This window comes from Ranitomeya imitator, chromosome 8 (assembly GCF_032444005.1).
Source record: "Ranitomeya imitator isolate aRanImi1 chromosome 8, aRanImi1.pri, whole genome shotgun sequence".
Lineage (NCBI taxonomy): Eukaryota > Metazoa > Chordata > Amphibia > Anura > Dendrobatidae > Ranitomeya > Ranitomeya imitator.
The window spans coordinates 201,399,862-201,423,489 of NC_091289.1; the positions used below are offsets into that span (position 1 = coordinate 201,399,862).

At 55.9% G+C, this 23,628-nt stretch overlaps 1 protein-coding gene across 1 annotated transcript in view; it reads left to right on the forward strand.

The window, feature by feature from the left end:
* ERI3 (ERI1 exoribonuclease family member 3) overlaps nt 1–23,628 on the forward strand; it is a 317,503-nt gene that overhangs the window by 36,942 nt on the left and 256,933 nt on the right. The window contains 3 exon segments of the mRNA XM_069735844.1: nt 3,481–3,597; nt 9,841–9,900; nt 10,323–10,414. Coding sequence (XP_069591945.1) covers nt 3,481–3,597; nt 9,841–9,900; nt 10,323–10,414 — 269 coding nt within the window.

Consider the following 23,628-nt stretch of genomic DNA (forward strand, 5'->3'; position numbering starts at 1 on the left):
GTCTGGGGGGGGTGGGGGGCAGGCAGCAGTGGAGCAGAGCCGTCATGTCTGGGGGGGCAGGCAGCAGTGGAGCAGAGCCGTCATGTCTGGGGGGGCAGGCAGCAGTGGAGCAGAGCCGTTATGTCCGCAGGGGCAGGCAGCAGTGGAGCAGAGCCTTCATGTCCGCAGGGGCAGGCAGCAGTGGAGCAGAGCCTTCATGTCCGCAGGGGCAGGCAGCAGTGGAGCAGAGCCGTTATGTCCGCAGGGGCAGGCAGCAGTGGAGCAGAGCCGTCATGTCTGGGGGGCAGGCAGCAGTGGAGCAGAGCCGTCATGTCTGGGGGGGGGGGCAGGCAGCAGTGGAGCAGAGCCGTCATGTCTGGGGGGGGGGCAGGCAGCAGTGGAGCAGAGCCGTCATGTCTGGGGGGCAGGTAGCAGTGGAGCAGAGCCGTCATGTCTGGGGGGGGGGGGGGGCAGGCAGCAGTGGAGCAGAGCCGTCATGTCTGGGGTGGGGGGGGGGGAACAGGTAGCAGTGGAGCAGAGCCGTCATGTCTGGGGGGCAGGCAGCAGTGGAGCAGAGCCGTCATGTCTGGGGTGGGGGGGCAGGTAGCAGTGGAGCAGAGCCGTCATGTCTGGGGGGCAGGTAGCAGTGGAGCAGAGCCGTCATGTCTGGGGGGGGGGGGCAGGCAGCAGTGGAGCAGAGCCGTCATGTCTGGGGGGGGGGCAGGCAGCAGTGGAGCAGAGCCGTCATGTCTGGGGGGCAGGTAGCAGTGGAGCAGAGCCGTCATGTCTGGGGGGGGGGGGGAACAGGTAGCAGTGGAGCAGAGCCGTCATGTCTGGGGGGCAGGCAGCAGTGGAGCAGAGCCGTCATGTCTGGGGGGGGGGGGGCAGGCAGCAGTGGAGCACAGCCGTCATGTCTGGGGGGGGGGGGGCAGGCAGCAGTGGAGCAGAGCCGTTATGTCTGGGGGGCAGGTAGCAGTGGAGCAGAGCCGTCATGTCTGGGGGTGGGGGGGGGGGCAGGCAGCAGTGGAGCAGAGCCGTCATGTCTGGGGTGGGGGGGGGGAACAGGTAGCAGTGGAGCAGAGCCGTCATGTCTGGGGGGCAGGCAGCAGTGGAGCAGAGCCGTCATATCCGCAGGGGCAGGCAGCAGTGGAGCAGAGCCGTCATGTCTGGGGTGGGGGGGGGGGAACAGGTAGCAGTGGAGCAGAGCCGTCATGTCTGGGGGGCAGGCAGCAGTGGAGCAGAGCCGTCATGTCTGGGGTGGGGGGGCAGGTAGCAGTGGAGCAGAGCCGTCATGTCTGGGGGGCAGGTAGCAGTGGAGCAGAGCCGTCATGTCTGGGGGGGGGGGCAGGCAGCAGTGGAGCAGAGCCGTCATGTCTGGGGGGGGGGCAGGCAGCAGTGGAGCAGAGCCGTCATGTCTGGGGGGCAGGCAGCAGTGGAGCAGAGCCGTCATGTCTGGGGGGGGGGGGGGGCAGGCAGCAGTGGAGCACAGCCGTCATGTCTGGGGGGGGGGGGGCAGGCAGCAGTGGAGCAGAGCCGTTATGTCTGGGGGGCAGGTAGCAGTGGAGCAGAGCCGTCATGTCTGGGGGTGGGGGGGGGGGGGGGCAGGCAGCGGAGCAGAGCCGTCATGTCTGGGGTGGGGGGGGGGAACAGGTAGCAGTGGAGCAGAGCCGTCATGTCTGGGGGGCAGGCAGCAGTGGAGCAGAGCCGTCATATCCGCAGGGGCAGGCAGCAGTGGAGCAGAGCCGTCATGTCTGGGGTGGGGGGGGGGGGAACAGGTAGCAGTGGAGCAGAGCCGTCATGTCTGGGGGGCAGGCAGCAGTGGAGCAGAGCCGTCATGTCTGGGGTGGGGGGGCAGGTAGCAGTGGAGCAGAGCCGTCATGTCTGGGGGGCAGGTAGCAGTGGAGCAGAGCCGTCATGTCTGGGGGGGGGGGCAGGCAGCAGTGGAGCAGAGCCGTCATGTCTGGGGGGGGGGCAGGCAGCAGTGGAGCAGAGCCGTCATGTCTGGGGGGCAGGTAGCAGTGGAGCAGAGCCGTCATGTCTGGGGGGGGGGGGGGGAACAGGTAGCAGTGGAGCAGAGCCGTCATGTCTGGGGGGCAGGCAGCAGTGGAGCAGAGCCGTCATGTCTGGGGGGGGGGGGGGGCAGGCAGCAGTGGAGCACAGCCGTCATGTCTGGGGGGGGGGGGGGCAGGCAGCAGTGGAGCAGAGCCGTTATGTCTGGGGGTGGGGGGGGGGGGCAGGCAGCAGTGGAGCAGAGCCGTCATGTCTGGGGGTGGGGGGGGGGGGCAGGCAGCAGTGGAGCAGAGCCGTCATGTCTGGGGTGGGGGGGGGGAACAGGTAGCAGTGGAGCAGAGCCGTCATGTCTGGGGGGCAGGCAGCAGTGGAGCAGAGCCGTCATATCCGCAGGGGCAGGCAGCAGTGGAGCAGAGCCGTCATGTCTGGGGTGGGGGGGGGGGAACAGGTAGCAGTGGAGCAGAGCCGTCATGTCTGGGGGGCAGGCAGCAGTGGAGCAGAGCCGTCATGTCTGGGGTGGGGGGGCAGGTAGCAGTGGAGCAGAGCCGTCATGTCTGGGGGGCAGGTAGCAGTGGAGCAGAGCCGTCATGTCTGGGGGGGGGGGCAGGCAGCAGTGGAGCAGAGCCGTCATGTCTGGGGGGGGGGGCAGGCAGCAGTGGAGCAGAGCCGTCATGTCTGGGGGGCAGGCAGCAGTGGAGCAGAGCCGTCATGTCTGGGGGGGGGGGGGGGCAGGCAGCAGTGGAGCACAGCCGTCATGTCTGGGGGGGGGGGGCAGGCAGCAGTGGAGCAGAGCCGTTATGTCTGGGGGGCAGGTAGCAGTGGAGCAGAGCCGTCATGTCTGGGGGTGGGGGGGGGGGGCAGGCAGCAGTGGAGCAGAGCCGTCATGTCTGGGGTGGGGGGGGGGGAACAGGTAGCAGTGGAGCAGAGCCGTCATGTCTGGGGGGCAGGCAGCAGTGGAGCAGAGCCGTCATATCCGCAGGGGCAGGCAGCAGTGGAGCAGAGCCGTCATGTCTGGGGTGGGGGGGGGGGAACAGGTAGCAGTGGAGCAGAGCCGTCATGTCTGGGGGGCAGGCAGCAGTGGAGCAGAGCCGTCATGTCTGGGGTGGGGGGGCAGGTAGCAGTGGAGCAGAGCCGTCATGTCTGGGGGGCAGGCAGCAGTGGAGCAGAGCCGTCATATCCGCAGGGGCAGGCAGCAGTGGAGCAGAGCCGTCATGTCTGGGGGGGCAGGCAGCAGTGGAGCAGAGCCGTCATGTCTGGGGGGGGGGGAACAGTAGAGCAGAGCCGTCATGTCTGGCGGAGCAGAGCCGTCATGTCTGGGGGGAAGGTAAACCGCCTGACCCATGTGTAGGCAGCAGCTCTGGATGTGAGTGGAGTGTATCGTGGAGCACATGGGATGAGTGTCGCCTGCCCGCTGATGTTGGGGTCCGCATGTTGACCCCTCGCCTCACACATGTAACATCACCATCTGATTTGTTTTCTTCTTTCTTGTAGGAAATAATTGAGTTCCCCATCCTGAAGTTAAACGGCAGAACCATGGAGATCGAGTCCACGTTCCACACGTACGTTCAGCCCGTGGTGCACCCCCAGCTCACCCCGTTCTGCACCGAGGTAAGAGCCCGCATCGCTGAGTGTTCTCTGTAGGGTCTTCTTTAAAGGGGTTGTCCAGGACTGGGCTATTGAGCTTTCTATGAGTCACCAATGAGATCAGTGGGGTCCGGCCCCCCACCAGCCGCGATGGTGCCGTGGCAGCAGCCGGATGTCCTTGCTCGGTGGCCACTGCTGAGTCCTGCAGTACATTCACTTCAATGGGAGCTGAGTCTCAGGACTCGGCAGCGGCCGCCGGCCATGTACAGGGCATCCGGAGCGGAGATCAGCGGAGTGTGGGGGAGATGGGACCCACCGCTATCATACTGGTGAGTTATGGGGGGCGCTGTGATGTCTGCAATGAGAAGAAGCTGCCACTAGTTATATACCTGGGGCGCAGCGTGGTTTGTCACAGTGTGTCAGTCAAGTGTGTAGGTGACAGCAGAGTGCGGAGACTGGATGCAGATGGAGCAAACCCTCTGCTGTGAGCAGTATCGGGTCTGCAGGGATAAAGCGGTATAACCCTCCGCGGCTCATTATAATGCTGGCGCTGTATGGTGGTGCAATATACGTAGCCGTGTGAGTGGCAGGAAGCCCACACCGCCAGCGTTTATTCCGCCGGTCACAGCGTGGGTAACGATCACTGACGATACGGTGCGATACGGCGGCGTCACCGCGTGACACGGAGATGAATCAGACGCGTGCGGTTCTGCAGCAGCGGGGAAGTCTCTGGCGATGGGAGTCGTTGTCCTGCGCTCCCACATATATAAGGTCCGTGGCAGGCAGTGAGCACGTGCAGCGCTCATCTATGTCGCCGGCGCGGCAGTCGTCTTAGTGGCTGCAGTTGGTATTTGTTACTAGCTGGATGATGAGTGTGATGGTTTTCATTATTGCGGGGGCTCCTGAAGGGGCTGATACTGTGCAGAGGACAATCCAGCAGGAGCAGCTGCGGCAAACCAGTGCCCAAAGGATGCGCGGAAGAAGCGGCACCAGGACTGCTCATCCAGAGCTTCATGCATCCAGCACTCGGGATGAACTGCACCTGACGACGCCGGGGGTGAAGCCACCTCACGGGGAGGAATAATGGCGCCATAAAAAACTGCTGCGGTCCAGTCCCTGAGCTGGGAGCGTCCGGGAGCAGAGGACAACTGCTGAAAAAGTAACTCCATACTGTGCTGGCAGGCGCCCGCTGCTGACTGCCGGACGTACAGCTGTCAGCAGTGACATGGTTAACCCCATGGCCTCCGTCCGCTTCTGTCACCAACAGCTGTGGGGAGGCAGAGCGTCAGGCCGCGATCACACACGTGGGAAGCACGGCCGAGTCTCGCATGGTAATCCCCGGCACTGCCCATAGGAATACATGGAGCCGGGTGTTAACAGGCGAGACTCGGCCGTGCTTCCCGCGTGTGTGATCCGGCCTTATAGAGAGCGAGCTCACTGACAGAATCTCTGTTACCTCATTCTGCAGAGGACAACGCTGCAAAATGTCCAATGGAGCCGAAGTAAAAAAATACAGAATTTATCGTGTGTAAAGCGCCGCTCCCGCAGGTTCCCGTCGCCGGGACGTGGCAGGAACGGGCTCTGCTGCTGCCTCACCTGACCGCAGCGCACACTCGGGGTCCATTCACACCGTCAGTGCGCTCAAAAGCTGCACCGCAAACCGCACAAATGCACGTTACACACCGCCACCGAGAGGAAGCGCCAAAAATGGAAGACCGCAGAATGCAGAGCATGAAAGTCGGCAACGTGGCGAAGACATGGCGGAGCCCCCACGTGTGAACACATCCCACAGCCAGACGATGCACCCCCACTCAGCCAGCACATCAATGTATTACACCCCCCCCCGTGTATTATTACACACCGCCCCCCGTGTATTATTACACACCGCCACCCGTGTATTGTTACACACCGCCCCCCGTGTATTGTTACACACCGCCCCCCGTGTATTATTACACACCGCCCCCCGTGTATTATTACACACCGCCCCCCGTGTATTATTACACACCGCCCCCCGTGTATTATTACACACCGCCCCCCGTGTATTGTTACACACCGCCCCCCGTGTATTATTACACACCGCCCCCCGTGTATTATTACACACCGCCCCCCGTGTATTGTTACACACCGCCCCCGTGTATTATTACACACCGCCCCCGTGTATTATTACACACCGCCCCCGTGTATTATTACACACCGCCCCCGTGTATTATTACACACCGCCCCCCGTGTATTATTACACACCGCCCCCCGTGTATTATTACACACCGTCCCCGTGTATTATTACACACCGTCCCCGTGTATTATTACACACTGTCCCCCGTGTATTATTACACACCGTCCCCCGTGTATTATTACACACCGCCCCCCGTGTATTATTACACACCGCCCCCGTGTATTATTACACACCGCCCCCCCGTGTATTATTATACACCCCCCATGTATTATTACACACCGCCCCCCCATGTATTATTATACATCGCCTCCGTGTATTATTGCACACCGCCCCCGTGTATTGTTACACACCGCCCCCCGTGTATTATTACACACCGCCCCCGTGTATTATTACACACCGCCCCCGTGTATTATTACACACCGCCCCCGTGTATTATTACACACCGCCCCCCGTGTATTATTACACACCGCCCCCCGTGTATTATTACACACCGTCCCCGTGTATTATTACACACTGTCCCCCGTGTATTATTACACACCGTCCCCCGTGTATTATTACACACCGCCCCCCGTGTATTATTACACACCGCCCCCGTGTATTATTACACACCGCCCCCCCGTGTATTATTATACACCCCCCATGTATTATTACACACCGCCCCCCCATGTATTATTATACATCGCCTCCGTGTATTATTGCACACCGCCCCCCGTGTATTATTACACACCGCCCCCCCGTGTATTATTATACACCCCCCATGTATTATTACACACCGCCCCCCCATGTATTATTATACATCGCCTCCGTGTATTATTGCACACCGCCCCCCGTGTTTTATTACACACCGCCCCCCGTGTATTATTACACACCGCCCCCCGTGTTTTATTACACACCGCCCCCGTGTATTATTACACACCGCCCCCCGTGTAATATTATACACCGCCCCCATGTATTATTACACACCGCCCCCCGTGTATTATTACACACCGCCCCCCGTGTATTATTACACACGCCCCCGTGTATTATTACACACCGCCCCCGTGTATTATTACACCCCCCCCATGTATTGTTACACACCGCCCCCCCATGTATTATTATACATCGCCTCCGTGTATTATTGCACAGCCCCTGTAGATCCCCGCCCTTGGTGGAGCCACTGTGGACCCCTCACGTTGTGGCTGGACCCCAGTCAGTGGCCCCTCGTCTTCTGGATCCCCGGACCCCGCTGGTTCCGGCCTCTATAATCTGCGCTCACGTTTCTTCATCAGAAGAACTTAATGAAGTGCAAAATAAAATCCTGCATCGCGGCGTCCGCAGTAATTACCGATGTCCTGGGGGAATTCATCACGGACCCTCCTGGTCGTTAGTGGGAGATTCGTTTGCGTGGAGTCGGAGCCGGCGATTCATTACAATTAATGACACTTGTGAGTTAATAAAGGCTCCGCACATGGGTCAGCGAGACAATGAGCGCCATAGAAGTGCGCGCCCCCGAGATCTGCGCTCGCCCCTCCATTACTGGGTGTCACACTGCGGCTGGTTTGTTACAGTGTGTCAGACGAGACACCAGTCTTCTACCTGCCACCATGGTGCCGTACATTTCACCTGCACTGATACATTGTGACGACCTTTTGGTGCAGACTTGATGCCGGTATGTTTTGTTTTAGTCTCTGAATGTAAGGATTCTACTCACTGACAGCAAATGGAGATTTTAAGACACTAAAAAGAACATTTTCCAAACTTCTGTCTTAAGATTGATTTGTATTTTTATATTAATGTGAATACTTTTCTGCCCAGTGATGACAAAAGTGTTCTAGGAGTGATACCTTTATTGTGTAACCATAAAATAATATGTTTGGCCAATAAAGGTATCACTACTAGAACACGTTTGTCATCGTTGGGCAGAAAAGTATTCACAGCGATTTTTCTGGCTAATACGGTACCACAATACAATTTGTTATTGTACATCATATTCTTATGTTAAAAAGGTTTTCTTTTTTGTCAGCGAGTGTTTTTTTAAATTTCTTGTGCTGGTGGATTGTCAGCTCTGGGGCCGTGTCTGACTCTGCTCCCTGCGCCGCAGCTCGAGGTGCCGCAGCTCGTGGTTATGCAGCTCGTGGTTATGCAGCTCGTGGTTATGCAGCTCGTGGTTATGCAGCTCGTGGTTATGCAGCTCGTGGTTATGCAGCTCGTGGTTATGCAGCTCGTGGTTATGCAGCTCGTGGTGCAGCAGCTCGTTGTTATGCAGCTCGTGGTGCAGCAGCTCGTTGTTATGCAGCTCGTGGTTATGCAGCTCGTGGTTATGCAGCTCGTGGTTATGCAGCTCGTGGTTATGCAGCTCGTGGTTATGCAGCTCGTGGTTATGCAGCTCGTGGTTATGCAACTCGTGGTTATGCAGCTCGTGGTTATGCAGCTCGTGGTTATGCAGCTCGTGGTTATGCTGCTCGTGGTTATGCTGCTCGTGGTTATGCTGCTCGTGGTTATGCTGCTCGTGGTTATGCTGCTCGTGGTTATGCAGCTTGTTGTTATGCAGCTCGTTGTTATGCAGCTCGTTGTTATGCAGCTTGTTGTTATGCAGCTCGTGGTTATGCAGCTCGTGGTTATGCAGCTCGTGGTTATGCAGCTCGTGGTTATGCAGCTCGTGGTTATGCAGCTCGTGGTTATGCAGCTCGCGGTTATGCAGCTTGTTGTTATGCAGCTTGTTGTTATGCAGTTTGTTGTTATGCAGCTCGTGGTTATGCAGCTCGTGCTTGTGCAGCTCGTGGTTGTGCAGCTCGTAGTTATGCAGCTCGTGGTTATGCAGCTTGTGGTTATGCAGCTCGTGATTATGCAGCTCGTGGTTATGCAGCTCGTGGTTATGCAGCTCGTGGTTATGCAGTTCGTGGTTGTGCAGCTCGTGGTTGTGCAGCTCGTGGTTGTGCAGCTCGTGGTTATGCAGCTCGTGGTTATGCAGCTCGTGATTGTGCAGCAGCTCATGGTTATGCAGCTCGTGGTTGTGCAGCTCGTGGTTATGCAGCTCGTGGTTATGCAGCTCGTGGTTATGCTGCTCGTGGTTATGCTGCTCGTGGTTATGCTGCTCGTGGTTATGCTGCTCGTGGTTATGCAGCTCGTGGTTATGCAGCTCGTGGTGCCGCTCCAGACTGCGCTCCATCTTATATCGATCCGATTAGCGGGACCGCTGCGCTCCGGGTCACGGAGCACCAGAGGTTCCGCACAGACCAGCCACTGCCCGTGATCTCCCCATCTTACTGTTCAGTGCCGGTGTCAGGGTTCTGGGCGGTTGATCACTGATATCCGGATTCATCGAGGTTTCACAATGAGTCTGTAAGGAATATTATCTGTCCGTGATCGTTTGAGACGCCGTCCAGAAAAAATAAAAACTCAAGATGACAACCCTGACCGCTATGAAACAACTTGTCATAAGTCATCTGTGCTGCATGCGCAGAGAAGAAGTGAAGACATGATGGACGTCTGCACTCTGGAGGATTTTCCTATCTGGGTCCGGGAAAGCTGGGTGAGCGGCCACCTGGTCGTTGTCAGTGGTCACCCAGGTTTTTTTATATCAGAACTGATGAAACTCTATAGTTTTCCAATGTAAATCATACATTAGTTCCTTACAGTTTTCAGGACCTCTGCTTGCTGTCTTCCACTGGTTGCTTTCAGTGGATAGAGTTGTGCAGTGATGGATGCACAGCTGCACTGCTCGCTACATGGCACCGCTCAGGTACCTGGGACGAGCTGCACAGCCATTTCTCTAGTAATGAAACAATTGTTCCCATTGAGTAACAGCAAGCAGAGTTATTGAAAACCTTGAAGGATGATATAGAAAATATAATGGAGGTGTTTTGTATTGCAGCCTATGAGGTGATGCCTCTGGGCGTCTGACTGGATGCGGCAGTTGTCTTGTAACCCAGCTTTTCTGGGTGCAGATTTAACCCACTCGTGGCTGGATGCAGTTGTGCAGGCAGTAGAGGACAGGCGATGGTTTGGGAGCGTCGATTTCTCGGGGATTGTGTCCTCCTGTACGATTTGTATCAATCATTGATGATCTTTCTTCTCTGTTACTTTGTAACCGTTTCTTGTTCTGTCTCTTGCAGCTGACGGGAATAATCCAAGAAATGGTGGACGGGCAGCCGAGCCTGAGCCAAGTGCTGGAGGTGAGGAGCAGGTACAGGGATTGGTGGTGCCCCACATTTCGTGCTGGGTTCACACCCGCGTTATGGAGGGGCGGTGTACGGAGACAAATCCTCGGCCGCGTGTAACCTTGGTGGAAGTTATTACACGGCTGTGGATAAGCGATCAATGCTGCCCCCCCCCTCCCCGGATCACTATCAGGGGCAGCGCAGGGCGGCATCCACTGGGGCGTCTGCCTGGAGGGGCTCCGGAGTCTGGTGACCTTCCCGCGTGCGCCCCCCGCCTGGTAAACAAGCACCAAACCTTGTTAATAAGGAGGGAGCACAGGACTGACAGATAAGATCACAATTTCCTCGCTGGTCTGATTACACGGCCTTATCTGCGCAGGACGCGCGTCTCTGCAGAGCCGAGAGCCGCACATGACATTCTGCTTTGTGTCTTCCAGAGAGTCGACGAGTGGATGGCCAAGGAGGGTCTGCTGGACCCCAGCGTCAAGTCCATCTTCGTCACCTGCGGGGACTGGGACCTAAAGCTCATGTGAGTATAAGGGGCCAGCGGGCGCAGCTTTATACTGAGGGCCGGGCGCAGCTATATACTGAGGGCCGGGAGCAGCATTGCACTGAGGGCCGGGCGCAGATTTATACTGAGGGCCGGGCGCAGCTTTATACTGACGGCCGGGCACAGCTATATACTGAGGGCCGGGTGCCGCTATATACTGAGGGCCGGGCGCAGCTTTATACTGAGGGTCTGCTGGACCCCAGCGTCAAGTCCATCTTCGTCACCTGCGGGGACTGGGACCTAAAGCTCATGTGAGTATAAGGGGCCAGCGAGCGCAGCTTTATACTGAGGGCCGGGTGCAGCTTTATACTGAGGGTCTGCTGGACCCCAGCGTCAAGTCCATCTTCGTCACCTGCGGGGACTGGGACCTAAAGCTCATGTGAGTATAAGGGGCCAGCGGACGCAGCTTTATACTGAGGGTCTGCTGGACCCCAGAGTCAAGTCCATCTTCGTCACCTGCTGGTACTTGGACCTAAAGCTTTTTTGAGTATAAGGGGCCAGCGGACGCAGCTTTATACTGAGGGCCGGGCGCAGCTATATACTGAGGGCCGGGCGCAGCTATATACTGAGGGCCGGGCGCAGCTATATACTGAGGGCCGGGCGCCGCTGTATACTGAGGGCCGGGCGCCGCTATATACTGAGGGCCGGGCGCAGCTATATACTGAGGGCCGGGCACAGCTATATACTGAGGTCCGGGGGCAGCTATATACTGAGGGCCGGGTGCAGCATTGCACTGAGGGCTGGGCACAGCTTTATACTGAGGGCCGGGCACAGCTATATACTGAGGGCCGGGGGCAGCTATATACTGAGGGCCGGGTGCAGCATTGCACTGAGGGCCGGGCGCAGATTTATACTGAGGGCCGGGCGCAGCTTTATACTGAGGGTCTGCAGGACCCCAGCGTCAAGTCCATCTTCGTCACCTGCGGGGACTGGGACCTAAAGCTCATGTGAGTATAAGGGGCCAGCGGGCGCAGCTTTATACTGAGGGCCGGGCGCAGCTATATACTGAAGGCCGGGCGCAGCTATATACTGAGGGCCGGGTGCAGCTTTATACTGAGGACCGGGCGCAGCTTTATGCTGAGGGCCGGGCGCCGCTATATACTGAGGGCCGGGCGCCGCTATATACTGTGGGCCGGGCGCAGCTATATACTGTGGGCCGGGCGCAGCTATATACTGAGGGCCGGGCGCAGCTATATACTGAGGGCCGGGCGCAGCTTTATACTGAGGGCCGGACGCAGCTATGTACTGATGGCCGGGCGCCGCTATATACTGAGGGCCGGGCGCAGCTATATACTGAGGGCCAGGTGCAGCTTTATACTGAGGGTCTGCTGGACCCCAGCGTCAAGTCCATCTTCGTCACCTGCTGGGACTGGGACCTAAAGCTCATTTGAGTATAAGGGGCCAGCGGGCGCAGCTTTATACTGAGGGCTGGGTGCAGCATGGCACTGAGGGCCGGGCACAGCTTTATACTGAGGGCCGGGCGCAGCTATATACTGAGGGCCGGGCGCAGCTATATACTGAGGGCCGGGCGCAGCTATATACTGAGGGCCGGGCGCAGCTATATACTGAGGGCCGGGCGCAGCTATATACTGAGGGCCGAGCGCCGCTGCATACGGAGGACCGGGCGCAGCTATATACTGAGGGCCGGGCGCCGCTGTATACTGAGGGCCGGGCGCCGCTGTATACTGAGGGCCGGGCGCAGCTATATACTGAGGGCCGGGCACAGCTATATACTGAGGGCCGGGGGCAGCTATATACTGATGGCCGGGTGCAGCATTGCACTGAGGGCCGGGCGCAGATTTATACTGAGGGCCGGGCGCAGATTTATACTGAGGGTCTGCAGGACCCCAGCGTCAAGTCCATCTTCGTCACCTGCGGGGACTGGGACCTAAAGCTCATGTGAGTATAAGGGGCCAGCGGGCGCAGCTTTATACTGAGGGCCGGGCGCAGCTTTATACTGAGGGCCGGGCGCAGCTTTATACTGAGGGCCGGGCGCAGCTATATATTGAGGGCCGGGGGCAGCTATATACTGAGGGCCGGGTGCAGCATTGCACTGAGGGCCGGGCGCAGATTTATACTGAGGGCCGGGCGTAGCTTTATACTGAGGGTCTGCAGGACCCCAGCGTCAAGTCCATCTTCGTCACCTGCGGGGACTGGGACCTAAAGCTCATGTGAGTATAAGGGGCCAGCGGTCACAGCTTTACACTGAGGGCCGGGCACAGCTTTATACTGAGGGCCGGGCATAGCTTTATACTGAGGGCCGGGCGCAGTTTATACTGAGGGCCGGGCACAGCTTTATACTGAGGGCCGGGCGCAGCTTTATACTGAGGGCCGGGCGCAGGTTTATACTGAGGGCCGGGCGCAGCTTTATACTGAGGGCCGGGCGCAGCTTTATACTGAGGGCCGGACGCTGCTTTATACTGGGGGCCGGGCGCAGATTTATACTGGGGGCCGGGCGCAGATTTATACTGGGGGCCGGGCGCAGCTTTATACTGAGGGCCGGGCACAGCTTTATACTGAGGGCCGGGCACAGCTTTATACTGAGGGCCGGGCGCAGCTATATACTGAGGGCCGGGCGCAGCTATATGCTGAGGGCCGGGCGCAGCTATACACTGAGGGCCGGGCGCAGCTATATACTGAGGGCCGGGCGCAGCTATATACTGAGGGCCGGGCGCAGCTATATACTGAGGGCCGGGCGCAGCTTTATACTGAGGGTCTGCTGGACCCCAGCGTCAAGTCCATCTTCGTCACCTGCGGGGACTGGGACCTAAAGCTCATGTGAGTATAAGGGGCCAGCGGGCGCAGCTTTATACTGAGGGCCGGGCGTAGCTTTATGCTGAGGGTCTGCAGGACCCCAGCATCAAGTCCATCTTCGTCACCTGCGGGGACTGGGACCTAAAGCTCATGTGAGTTTAAGGGGCACAGCTTTATACTGAGGGCAGGGCACAGCTTTATACTGAGGGCCGGGCGCAGTTTATACTGAGGGCCGGGCACAGCTTTATACTGCGGGCCGGGCGCAGCTTTATACTGCGGGCCGGGCGCAGCTTTATACTGCGGGCCGGGCGCAGCTTTATACTGCGGGCTGGGCGCAGCTTTATACTGCGGGCCGGGCGCAGCTTTATACTGAGGGCCGGGCGCAGCTTTATACTGAGGGCCGGGCGCAGCTTTATACTGAGGGCCGGGCGCAGCTTTATACTGAGGGCCGGGCGCAGCTTTATACTGAGGGCCGGGCGCAGCTTTATACTGAGGGCCGGGCGCAGCTTTATACTGAGGGCCGGGCGCAGCTTTATACTGCGGGCCGGGCGCAGCTTTATACTGAGGGCCGGGCGCAGCTTTATACTGAGGGCCGGGCGCAGCTTTATACTGAGGGCCGGGCGCAGCTTTATACTGAGGGCCGGGCGCAGCTATATACTGAGGGCCGGGCGCAGCTATACGCTGAGGGCCGGGCGCAGCTATACACTGAGGGCCGGGCGCAGCTATATACTGAGGGCCGGGCGCAGCTATATACTGAGGGCCGGGCGCAGCTTTATACTGAGGGTCTGCTGGACCCCAGCGTCAAGTCCATCTTCGTCACCTGCGGGGACTGGGACCTAAAGCTCATGTGAGTATAAGGGGCCAGCGGGCGCAGCTTTATACTGAGGGCCGGGCGCAGCTTTATACTGAGGGCCGGGCGCAGCTTTATACTGAGGGCCGGGCGCAGCTATATATTGAGGGCCGGGGGCAGCTATATACTGAGGGCCGGGTGCAGCATTGCACTGAGGGCCGGGCGCAGATTTATACTGAGGGTCTGCAGGACCCCAGCGTCAAGTCCATCTTCGTCACCTGCGGGGACTGGGACCTAAAGCTCATGTGAGTATAAGGGGCCAGCGGTCACAGCTTTACACTGAGGGCCGGGCACAGCTTTATACTGAGGGCCGGGCATAGCTTTATACTGAGGGCCGGGCGCAGTTTATACTGAGGGCCGGGCACAGCTTTATACTGAGGGCCGGGCGCAGCTTTATACTGAGGGCCGGGCGCAGGTTTATACTGAGGGCCGGGCGCAGCTTTATACTGAGGGCCGGGCGCAGCTTTATACTGAGGGCCGGACGCTGCTTTATACTGGGGGCCGGGCGCAGATTTATACTGGGGGCCGGGCGCAGATTTATACTGGGGGCCGGGCGCAGCTTTATACTGAGGGCCGGGCACAGCTTTATACTGAGGGCCGGGCACAGCTTTATACTGAGGGCCGGGCGCAGCTATATACTGAGGGCCGGGCGCAGCTATATGCTGAGGGCCGGGCGCAGCTATACGCTGAGGGCCGGGCGCAGCTATATACTGAGGGCCGGGCGCAGCTATATACTGAGGGCCGGGCGCAGCTATATACTGAGGGCCGGGCGCAGCTTTATACTGAGGGTCTGCTGGACCCCAGCGTCAAGTCCATCTTCGTCACCTGCGGGGACTGGGACCTAAAGCTCATGTGAGTATAAGGGGCCAGCGGGCGCAGCTTTATACTGAGGGCCGGGCGTAGCTTTATACTGAGGGTCTGCAGGACCCCAGCATCAAGTCCATCTTCGTCACCTGCGGGGACTGGGACCTAAAGCTCATGTGAGTTTAAGGGGCACAGCTTTATACTGAGGGCAGGGCACAGCTTTATACTGAGGGCCGGGCGCAGTTTATACTGAGGGCCGGGCGCAGCTTTATACTGAGGGCCGGGCGCAGCTTTATACTGAGGGCTGGGCGCCGCTGTATACTGAGGGCCGGGCGCAGCTATATACTGAGGGCCGGGCGCAGCTATATACTGAGGGCCGGGCACAGCTTTATACTGAGGGCCGGGCGCAGCTATATACTGAGGGCCGGGCGCATCTATATACTGAGGGCCGGGCGCAGCTATATACTGAGGGCCGGGCGCCGCTGTATACTGAGGGCCGGGCGCAGCTATATACTGAGGGCCGGGCACAGCTATATACTGAGGGCCGGGCATAGCTTTATACTGAGGGCCGGGCGCAGTTTATACTGAGGGCCGGGCACAGCTTTATACTGAGGGCCGGGCATAGCTTTATACTGAGGGCCGGGCGCAGTTTATACTGAGGGCCGGGCACAGCTTTATACTGAGGGCCGGGCGCAGCTTTATACTGAGGGCCGGGCGCAGGTTTATACTGAGGGCCGGGCGCAGCTTTATACTGAGGGCCGGGCGCAGCTTTATACTGAGGGCCGGACGCTGCTTTATACTGGGGGCCGGGCGCAGATTTATACTGGGGGCCGGGCGCAGATTTATACTGGGGGCCGGGCGCAGCTTTATACTGAGGGCCGGGCACAGCTTTATACTGAGGGCCGGGCACAGCTTTATACTGAGGGCCGGGCGCAGCTATATACTGAGGGCCGGGCGCAGCTATATGCTGAGGGCCGGGCGCAGCTATACACTGAGGGCCGGGCGCAGCTATACACTGAGGGCCGGGCGCAGCTATATACTGAGGGCCGGGCGCAGCTATATACTGAGGGCCGGGCGCAGCTTTATACTGAGGGTCTGCTGGACCCCAGCGTCAAGTCCATCTTCGTCACCTGCGGGGACTGGGACCTAAAGCTCATGTGAGTATAAGGGGCCAGCGGGCGCAGCTTTATACTGAGGGCCGGGCGTAGCTTTATACTGAGGGTCTGCAGGACCCCAGCATCAAGTCCATCTTCGTCACCTGCGGGGACTGGGACCTAAAGCTCATGTGAGTTTAAGGGGCACAGCTTTATACTGAGGGCAGGGCACAGCTTTATACTGAGGGCCGGGCGCAGTTTATACTGAGGGCCGGGCACAGCTTTATACTGCGGGCCGGGCGCAGCTTTATACTGCGGGCCGGGCGCAGCTTTATACTGCGGGCCGGGCGCAGCTTTATACTGCGGGCCGGGCGCAGCTTTATACTGCGGGCCGGGCGCAGCTTTATACTGAGGGCCGGGCGCAGCTTTATACTGAGGGCCGGGCGCAGCTTTATACTGAGGGCCGGGCGCAGCTTTATACTGAGGGCCGGGCGCAGCTTTATACTGAGGGCCGGGCGCAGCTTTATACTGAGGGCCGGGCGCAGCTTTATACTGAGGGCCGGGCGCAGCTTTATACTGAGGGCCGGGCGCAGCTTTATACTGCGGGCCGGGCGCAGCTTTATACTGAGGGCCGGGCGCAGCTTTATACTGAGGGCCGGGCGCAGCTTTATACTGAGGGCTGGGCGCAGCTTTATACTGAGGGCCGGGCGCAGCTTTATACTGAGGGCCGGGCGCAGCTATATACTGAGGGCCGGGCGCAGCTATATGCTGAGGGCCGGGCGCAGCTATACACTGAGGGCCGGGCGCAGCTATATACTGAGGGCCGGGCGCAGCTATATACTGAGGGCCGGGCGCAGCTTTATACTGAGGGTCTGCTGGACCCCAGCGTCAAGTCCATCTTCGTCACCTGCGGGGACTGGGACCTAAAGCTCATGTGAGTATAAGGGGCCAGCGGGCGCAGCTTTATACTGAGGGCCGGGCGTAGCTTTATACTGAGGGTCTGCAGGACCCCAGCATCAAGTCCATCTTCGTCACCTGCGGGGACTGGGACCTAAAGCTCATGTGAGTTTAAGGGGCACAGCTTTATACTGAGGGCAGGGCACAGCTTTATACTGAGGGCCGGGCACAGTTTATACTGAGGGCCGGGCACAGCTTTATACTGCGGGCCGGGCGCAGCTTTATACTGCGGGCCGGGCGCAGCTTTATACTGCGGGCCGGGCGCAGCTTTATACTGCGGGCCGGGCGCAGCTTTATACTGCGGGCCGGGCGCAGCTTTATACTGAGGGCCGGGCGCAGCTTTATACTGAGGGCCGGGCGCAGCTTTATACTGAGGGCTGGGCGCCGCTGTATACTGAGGGCCGGGCGCAGCTATATACTGAGGGCCGGGCGCAGCTATATACTGAGGGCCGGGCACAGCTTTATACTGAGGGCCGGGCGCAGCTATATACTGAGGGCCGGGCGCATCTATATACTGAGGGCCGGGCGCAGCTATATACTGAGGGCCGGGCGCCGCTGTATACTGAGGGCCGGGCGCAGCTATATACTGAGGGCCGGGCACAGCTATATACTGAGGGCCGGGCGCAGCTATATACTGAGGGCCGGGCGCAGCTATATACTGAGGGCCGGGCGCAGCTATATACTGAGGGCCGGGCGCAGCTTTATACTGAGGGCCGGGCGCAGCTTTATACTGAGGGTCTGCTGGACCCCAGCGTCAAGTCCATCTTCGTCACCTGCGGGGACTGGGACCTAAAGCTCATGTGAGTATAAGGGGCCAGCGGGCGCAGCTTTATACTGAGGGCCGGGCGCAGCTATATACTGAGGGCCGGGGCAGCTATATACTGAGGGCCGGGCGCAGCTATATACTGAGGGCCGGGCGCAGCTATATACTGAGGGCCGGGCGCAGCTATATACTGAGGGCCGGGCGCAGCTATATACTGAGGGCCGGGCGCAGCTATATACTGAGGGCCGGGCGCAGCTATATACTGAGGGCCGGGCGCAGCTATATACTGAGGGCCGGGCGCAGCTATATACTGAGGGCCGGGCGCAGCTATATACTGAGGGCCGGGCGCAGCTATATACTGGGGGCCGGGCGCAGCTTTATACTGAGGGCCGGGCGCAGCTATATACTGAGGGCCGGGCGCAGCTATATACTGAGGGCCGGGCGCAGCTATATACTGAGGGCCGGGCGCAGCTATACACTGAGGGCCGAGCGCAGCTATATACTGAGGGCCGGGCGCAGCTATATACTGAGGGCCGGGAGCAGCTATATATTGAGGGCCGGGCGCAGCTTTACACTGAGGGCCGGGCGCAGCTATATACTGAGGGCCGGGCGCAGCTTTACACTGAGGGCCGGGCGCAGCTTTACACTGAGGGCCAGGCGCAGGTTTACACTGAGGGTCGGGGGCAGCTTTACACTGAGGGCCGCTCCATGCTGGGCCCCAATTATTGCCCCAATATACAGGGGGTGGCAGCATATAGTCATTGTACAGCACCAGAGTAATGTCTGCCGTAATGCACAGAGGTTACGGTGAGGTCTGTGTATGATAACTAGTGGCAGGAAGAAACCGTCAGCAAGGATGTGGTCAGACGTCCCCTACACTGACTGCACATCTCCAGGGAATGCTGGGAGATCTCAGCTCTGAAACCTGCATCCTGGAGATTGCAGCTCTGGAGCATAATACAGGATGTAACTCAGGATCAGTAATGTAATGTATGTACACAGTGACTGCACCAGCAGAGTACTGAGTGCAGCTCTGGGGTATAATACAGGATGTAACTCAGGATCAGTAATGTAATGTATGTACACAGTGACTGCACCAGCAATATAGTGAGTGCAGCTCTGGAGTATAATACAGGATGTAACTCAGGATCAGTAATGTAATGTATGTACACAGTGACTGCACCAGCAATATAGTGAGTGCAGCTCTGGAGTATAATACAGGACGTAACTCAGGATCAGTAATGTAATGTATGTACACAGTGACTGCACCAGCAGAATAGCGAGTGTAGCTCTGGAGTATAATACAGGATGTAACTCAGGATCAGTAATGTATGTACACAGTGACTGCACCAGCAGAATAGTGAGCGCAGCTCTGGAGTATAATACAGGATGTAACTCAGGATCAGTAATGTAATGTATGTACACAGTGACTGCACCAGCAGAATAGTGAGTGCAGCTCTGGAGTATAATACAGGATGTAACTCAGGATCAGTAATGTATGTACACAGTGACTGCACCAGCAGAATAGTGAGTGCAGCTCTGGGGTATAATACAGGATGTAACTCAGGATCAGTATTGTAATGTATGTACACAGTGACTGCACCAGCAGAATAGTGAGTGCAGCTCTGTGGTATAATGCAGGATGTAACTCAGGATCAGTATTGTAATGTATGTACACAGTGACTGCACCAGCAGAATAGTGAGTGCAGCTCTGGGGTATAATACAGGATGTAACTCAGGATCAGTATTGTAATGTATGTACACAGTGACTGCACCAGCAGAATAGTGAGTGCAGCTCTGGAGTATAATACAGGATGTAACTCAGGATCAGTAATGTAATGTATGTACACAGTGACTGCACCAGCAGAATAGTGAGTGCAGCTCTGGGGTATAATACAGGATGTAACTCAGGATCAGTAATATAATGTATGTACACAGTGACTGCACCAGCAGAATAGTGAGTGCAGCTCTGGAGTATAATACAGGATGTAACTCAGGATCAGTAATGTAATGTATGTACACAGTGACTGCACCAGCAGAATAGTGAGTGCAGCTCTGGGGTATAATACAGGATGTAACTCAGGATCAGTAATGTAATGTATGTACACAGTGACTGCACCAGCAGAGTACTGAGTGCAGCCCTGGGGTATAATACAGGATGTAACGCAGGATCAGTATTGTAATGTATGTACACAGTGACTGCACCAGCAGAATAGTGAGTGCAGCTCTGGGGTATAATACAGGATGTAACTCAGGATCAGTAATGTAATGTATGTACACAGTGACTGCACCAGCAGAGTACTGAGTGCAGCTCTGGGGTATAATACAGGATGTAACTCAGGATCAGTATTGTAATGTATGTACACAGTGACTGCACCAGCAGAATAGTGAGTGCAGCTCTGGGGTATAATACAGGATGTAACTCAGGATCAGTAATGTAATGTATGTACACAGTGACTGCACCAGCAGAATAGTGAGTGCAGCTCTGGAGTATAATACAGGAGGTAACTCAGGATCAGTAATGTAATGTATGTACACAGTGACTGCACCAGCAGAATAGTGAGCGCAGCTCTGGAGTATAATACAGGATGTAACTCAGAATCAGTAATGTAATGTATGTACACAGTGACTGCTCCAGCAGAATAGTGAGTGCAGCTCTGGGGTATAATACAGGATGTAACTCAGGATCAGTAATGTAATGTATGTATACAGTGACTGCACCAGCTGAATAGTGAGTGCAGCTCTGGGGTATAATACAGGAGGTAACTCAGGATCAGTAATGTAATGTATGTACACAGTGACTGCACCAGCAGAATAGTGAGTGCAGCTCTGGGGTATAATACAGGATGTAACTCAGGATCAGTAATGTAATGTATGTATACAGTGACTGCACCAGCTGAACAGTGAGTGCAGCTCTGGGGTATAATACAGGATGTAACTCAGAATCAGTAATGTAATGTATGTACACAGTGACTGCTCCAGCAGAATAGTGAGTGCAGCTCTGGAGTATAATACAGGATGTAACTCAGGATCAGTAATGTAATGTATGTACACAGTGACTGCACCAGCAGAATAGTGAGTGCAGCTCTGGAGTATAATACAGGATGTAACTCAGGATCAGTAATGTAATGTATGTACACAGTGACTGCACCAGCAGAATAGTGAGTGCAGCTCTGGAGTATAATACAGGAGGTAACTCAGGATCAGTAATGTAATGTATGTACACAGTGACTGCACCAGCAGAATAGTGAGTGCAGCTCTGGAGTATAATACAGGATGTAACTCAGGATCAGTAATGTATGAGACATAAACCATGTTCTTTGTGTTCTAGGAGATCAGAACTCTCATCATCTCATGAATCTGACTAATCAGGGTTATTTGTAATCTGTAACCATGGAGACACCTTATTCTATTTAGACGTTGATACATTGTGTCTGCTCAGATACATGATAATTATAGTTTTAGGGGATTTATCAGTAATGTACGTTTAATAATTTGGAAGCGTTTTTGTGTTGTTTTTTTTTGTCTGAAAGTCTATGGAGGTTTTCTAACTTACCGTAAACTGACAGCAAGCAGAGATCTGGAGAGTGAATGGAAGGTGAAGTCCACTAGTGAATATGAAGTGTCCGCGCTTCTCGCCATGTGCGATGTCTGCCGGCCCTTCACTCCACAGGTCGGGTTCCCGGGACATCAGTCATTTTGTGTGGGGGACGGTATTGGGGGACGGTATTGGGGGACGGTGTCGGTCGGCCCCTCCGCCCTGCTCACGTCGTCTCGCTGGCGGTGGGATGTGCGCAGAGGTTTCTGCTCTCGCTGTTGCGTTTCTCACCGGCAGTAAATTGATTTCTGGACGACATTCGCTGCTTAGTTTTATTTTGACATCAATTCGCGAATTTAGCGTCTAATAAGAAAATAAAAAACTAACGATCGTCCGACGGCGGATTTATGGCGTCTTCCAGAGGGAGATGGAGACTAACAACAAGATTAATGGAGGAGACGCCATTTATGAAAAGGTATCACCCGGTGTCTGCATACACACACTGCTGTATCTAATCCTGTCCTGTGTGACACTGCTGTATCTAATCCTATCTTGTGTGACACTGCTGTATCTAATCCTATCTTGTGTGACACTGCTGTATCTAATCCTGTGTGACACTGCTGTATCTAATCCTGTCCTGTGTGACACTGTTGTATCTAATCCTGTCCTGTGTGACACTGCTGTATCTAATCCTATCTTGTGTGACACTGCTGTATCTAATCCTGTGTGACACTGCTGTATCTAATCCTGTCCTGTGTAACACTGCTGTATCTAATCCTGTCCTGTGTAACACTGCTGTATCTAATCCTGTCCTGTGTAACACTGCTGTATCTAATCCTATCCCGTGTGACACTGCTGTATCTAATCCTATCCTGTGTGACACTGTGCTGTACCCAATCCTGTGTGACACTGCTGTATCCAATCCTGTGTGACACTGCTGTATCTAATCCTATCCAGTGTGACAATGCTGTATCTAATCCTATCCCGTGTGACAATGCTGTATCTAATCCTGTGTGACACTGCTGTATCTAATCCTATCCTGTCATGTGTTGCTGTATCTAATCCTGTCCTGTGTGACAATGCAGTATCTAATCCTATCCTGTGTGACACTGCTGTATCTAATCCTATCCTGTGTGACACTGCTGTATCTAATCCTATCGTGTGACACTGCTGTATCTAATCCTGTCCTGTGTGACAATGCTGTATCTAATCCTGTCCTGTGTGACAATGCTGTATCCAATCCTGTGACACTGCTGTATCTAATCCTGTCCTGTGTGACAATGCTGTATCTAATCCTGTGTGACACTGCTGTATCTAATCCTGTCCTGTGTAACACTGCTGTATCTAATCCTGTGTGACACTGCTGTATCTAATCCTGTCGTGTGACAATGCTGTATCTAATCCTGTGTGACACTGCTGTATCTAATCCTGTCCTGTGTAACACTGCTGTATCTAATCCTGTCCTGTGTAACACTGCTGTATCTAATCCTGTCCTGCGTAACACTGCTGTATCTAATCCTGTGTGACACTGCTGTATCCAATCCTGTGTGACACTGCTGTATCTAATCCTGTCCTGTCATGTGTTGCTGTATCTAATCCTGTCCTGTGTGACACTGCTGTATCCAATCCTGTGTGACACTGCTGTATCTAATCCTGTCCTGTGTGACAATGCTGTATCCAATCCTGTGTGACACTGCTGTATCTAATCCTATCCTGTCATGTGTTGCGGTATCTAATCCTGCGTGTGTGACACTGCTGTATCCAATCCTGTGTGACACTGCTGTATCTAATCCTATCCTGTCATGTGTTGCGGTATCTAATCCTGTCGTGTGTGACACTGCTGTATCCAATCCTGTGTGACACTGCTGTATCTAATCCTGTCCTGTGTGACACTGCTGTATCTAATCCTGTCCTGTGTGACACTGCTGTATCTAATCCTGTCCTGTGTGACACTGCTGTATCCAATCCTGTGTGACACTGCTGTATCTAATCCTATCCTGTCATGTGTTGCTGTATCTAATCCTGTCCTGTGTGACACTGCTGTATCCAATCCTGTGTGACACTGCTGTATCTAATCCTATCCTGTCATGTGTTGCTGTATCTAATCCTGTCCTGTGTGACACTGCTGTATCCAATCCTGTGTGACACTGCTGTATCTAATCCTGTGTGACACTGCTGTATCTAATCCTATCCTGTGTGACACTGCTGTATCTAATCCTGTCTGGTTTTGAAGTTGGATACCTTGTGGATGTCATCCGCGCTGCTGGAAATGGTGTCTTATTCTCGACTCGTCTCCAGGTCAATAGGACTCCAGTAGTGTAAAGTTGGTGAAGCTGATGACACAGGATGCAGCACAGGACAGTGCGGGGTGTAACATACCATAATATTCTATCATTCTAACACTGCCGTCTCATCTATGTGTGTCCTCATAAA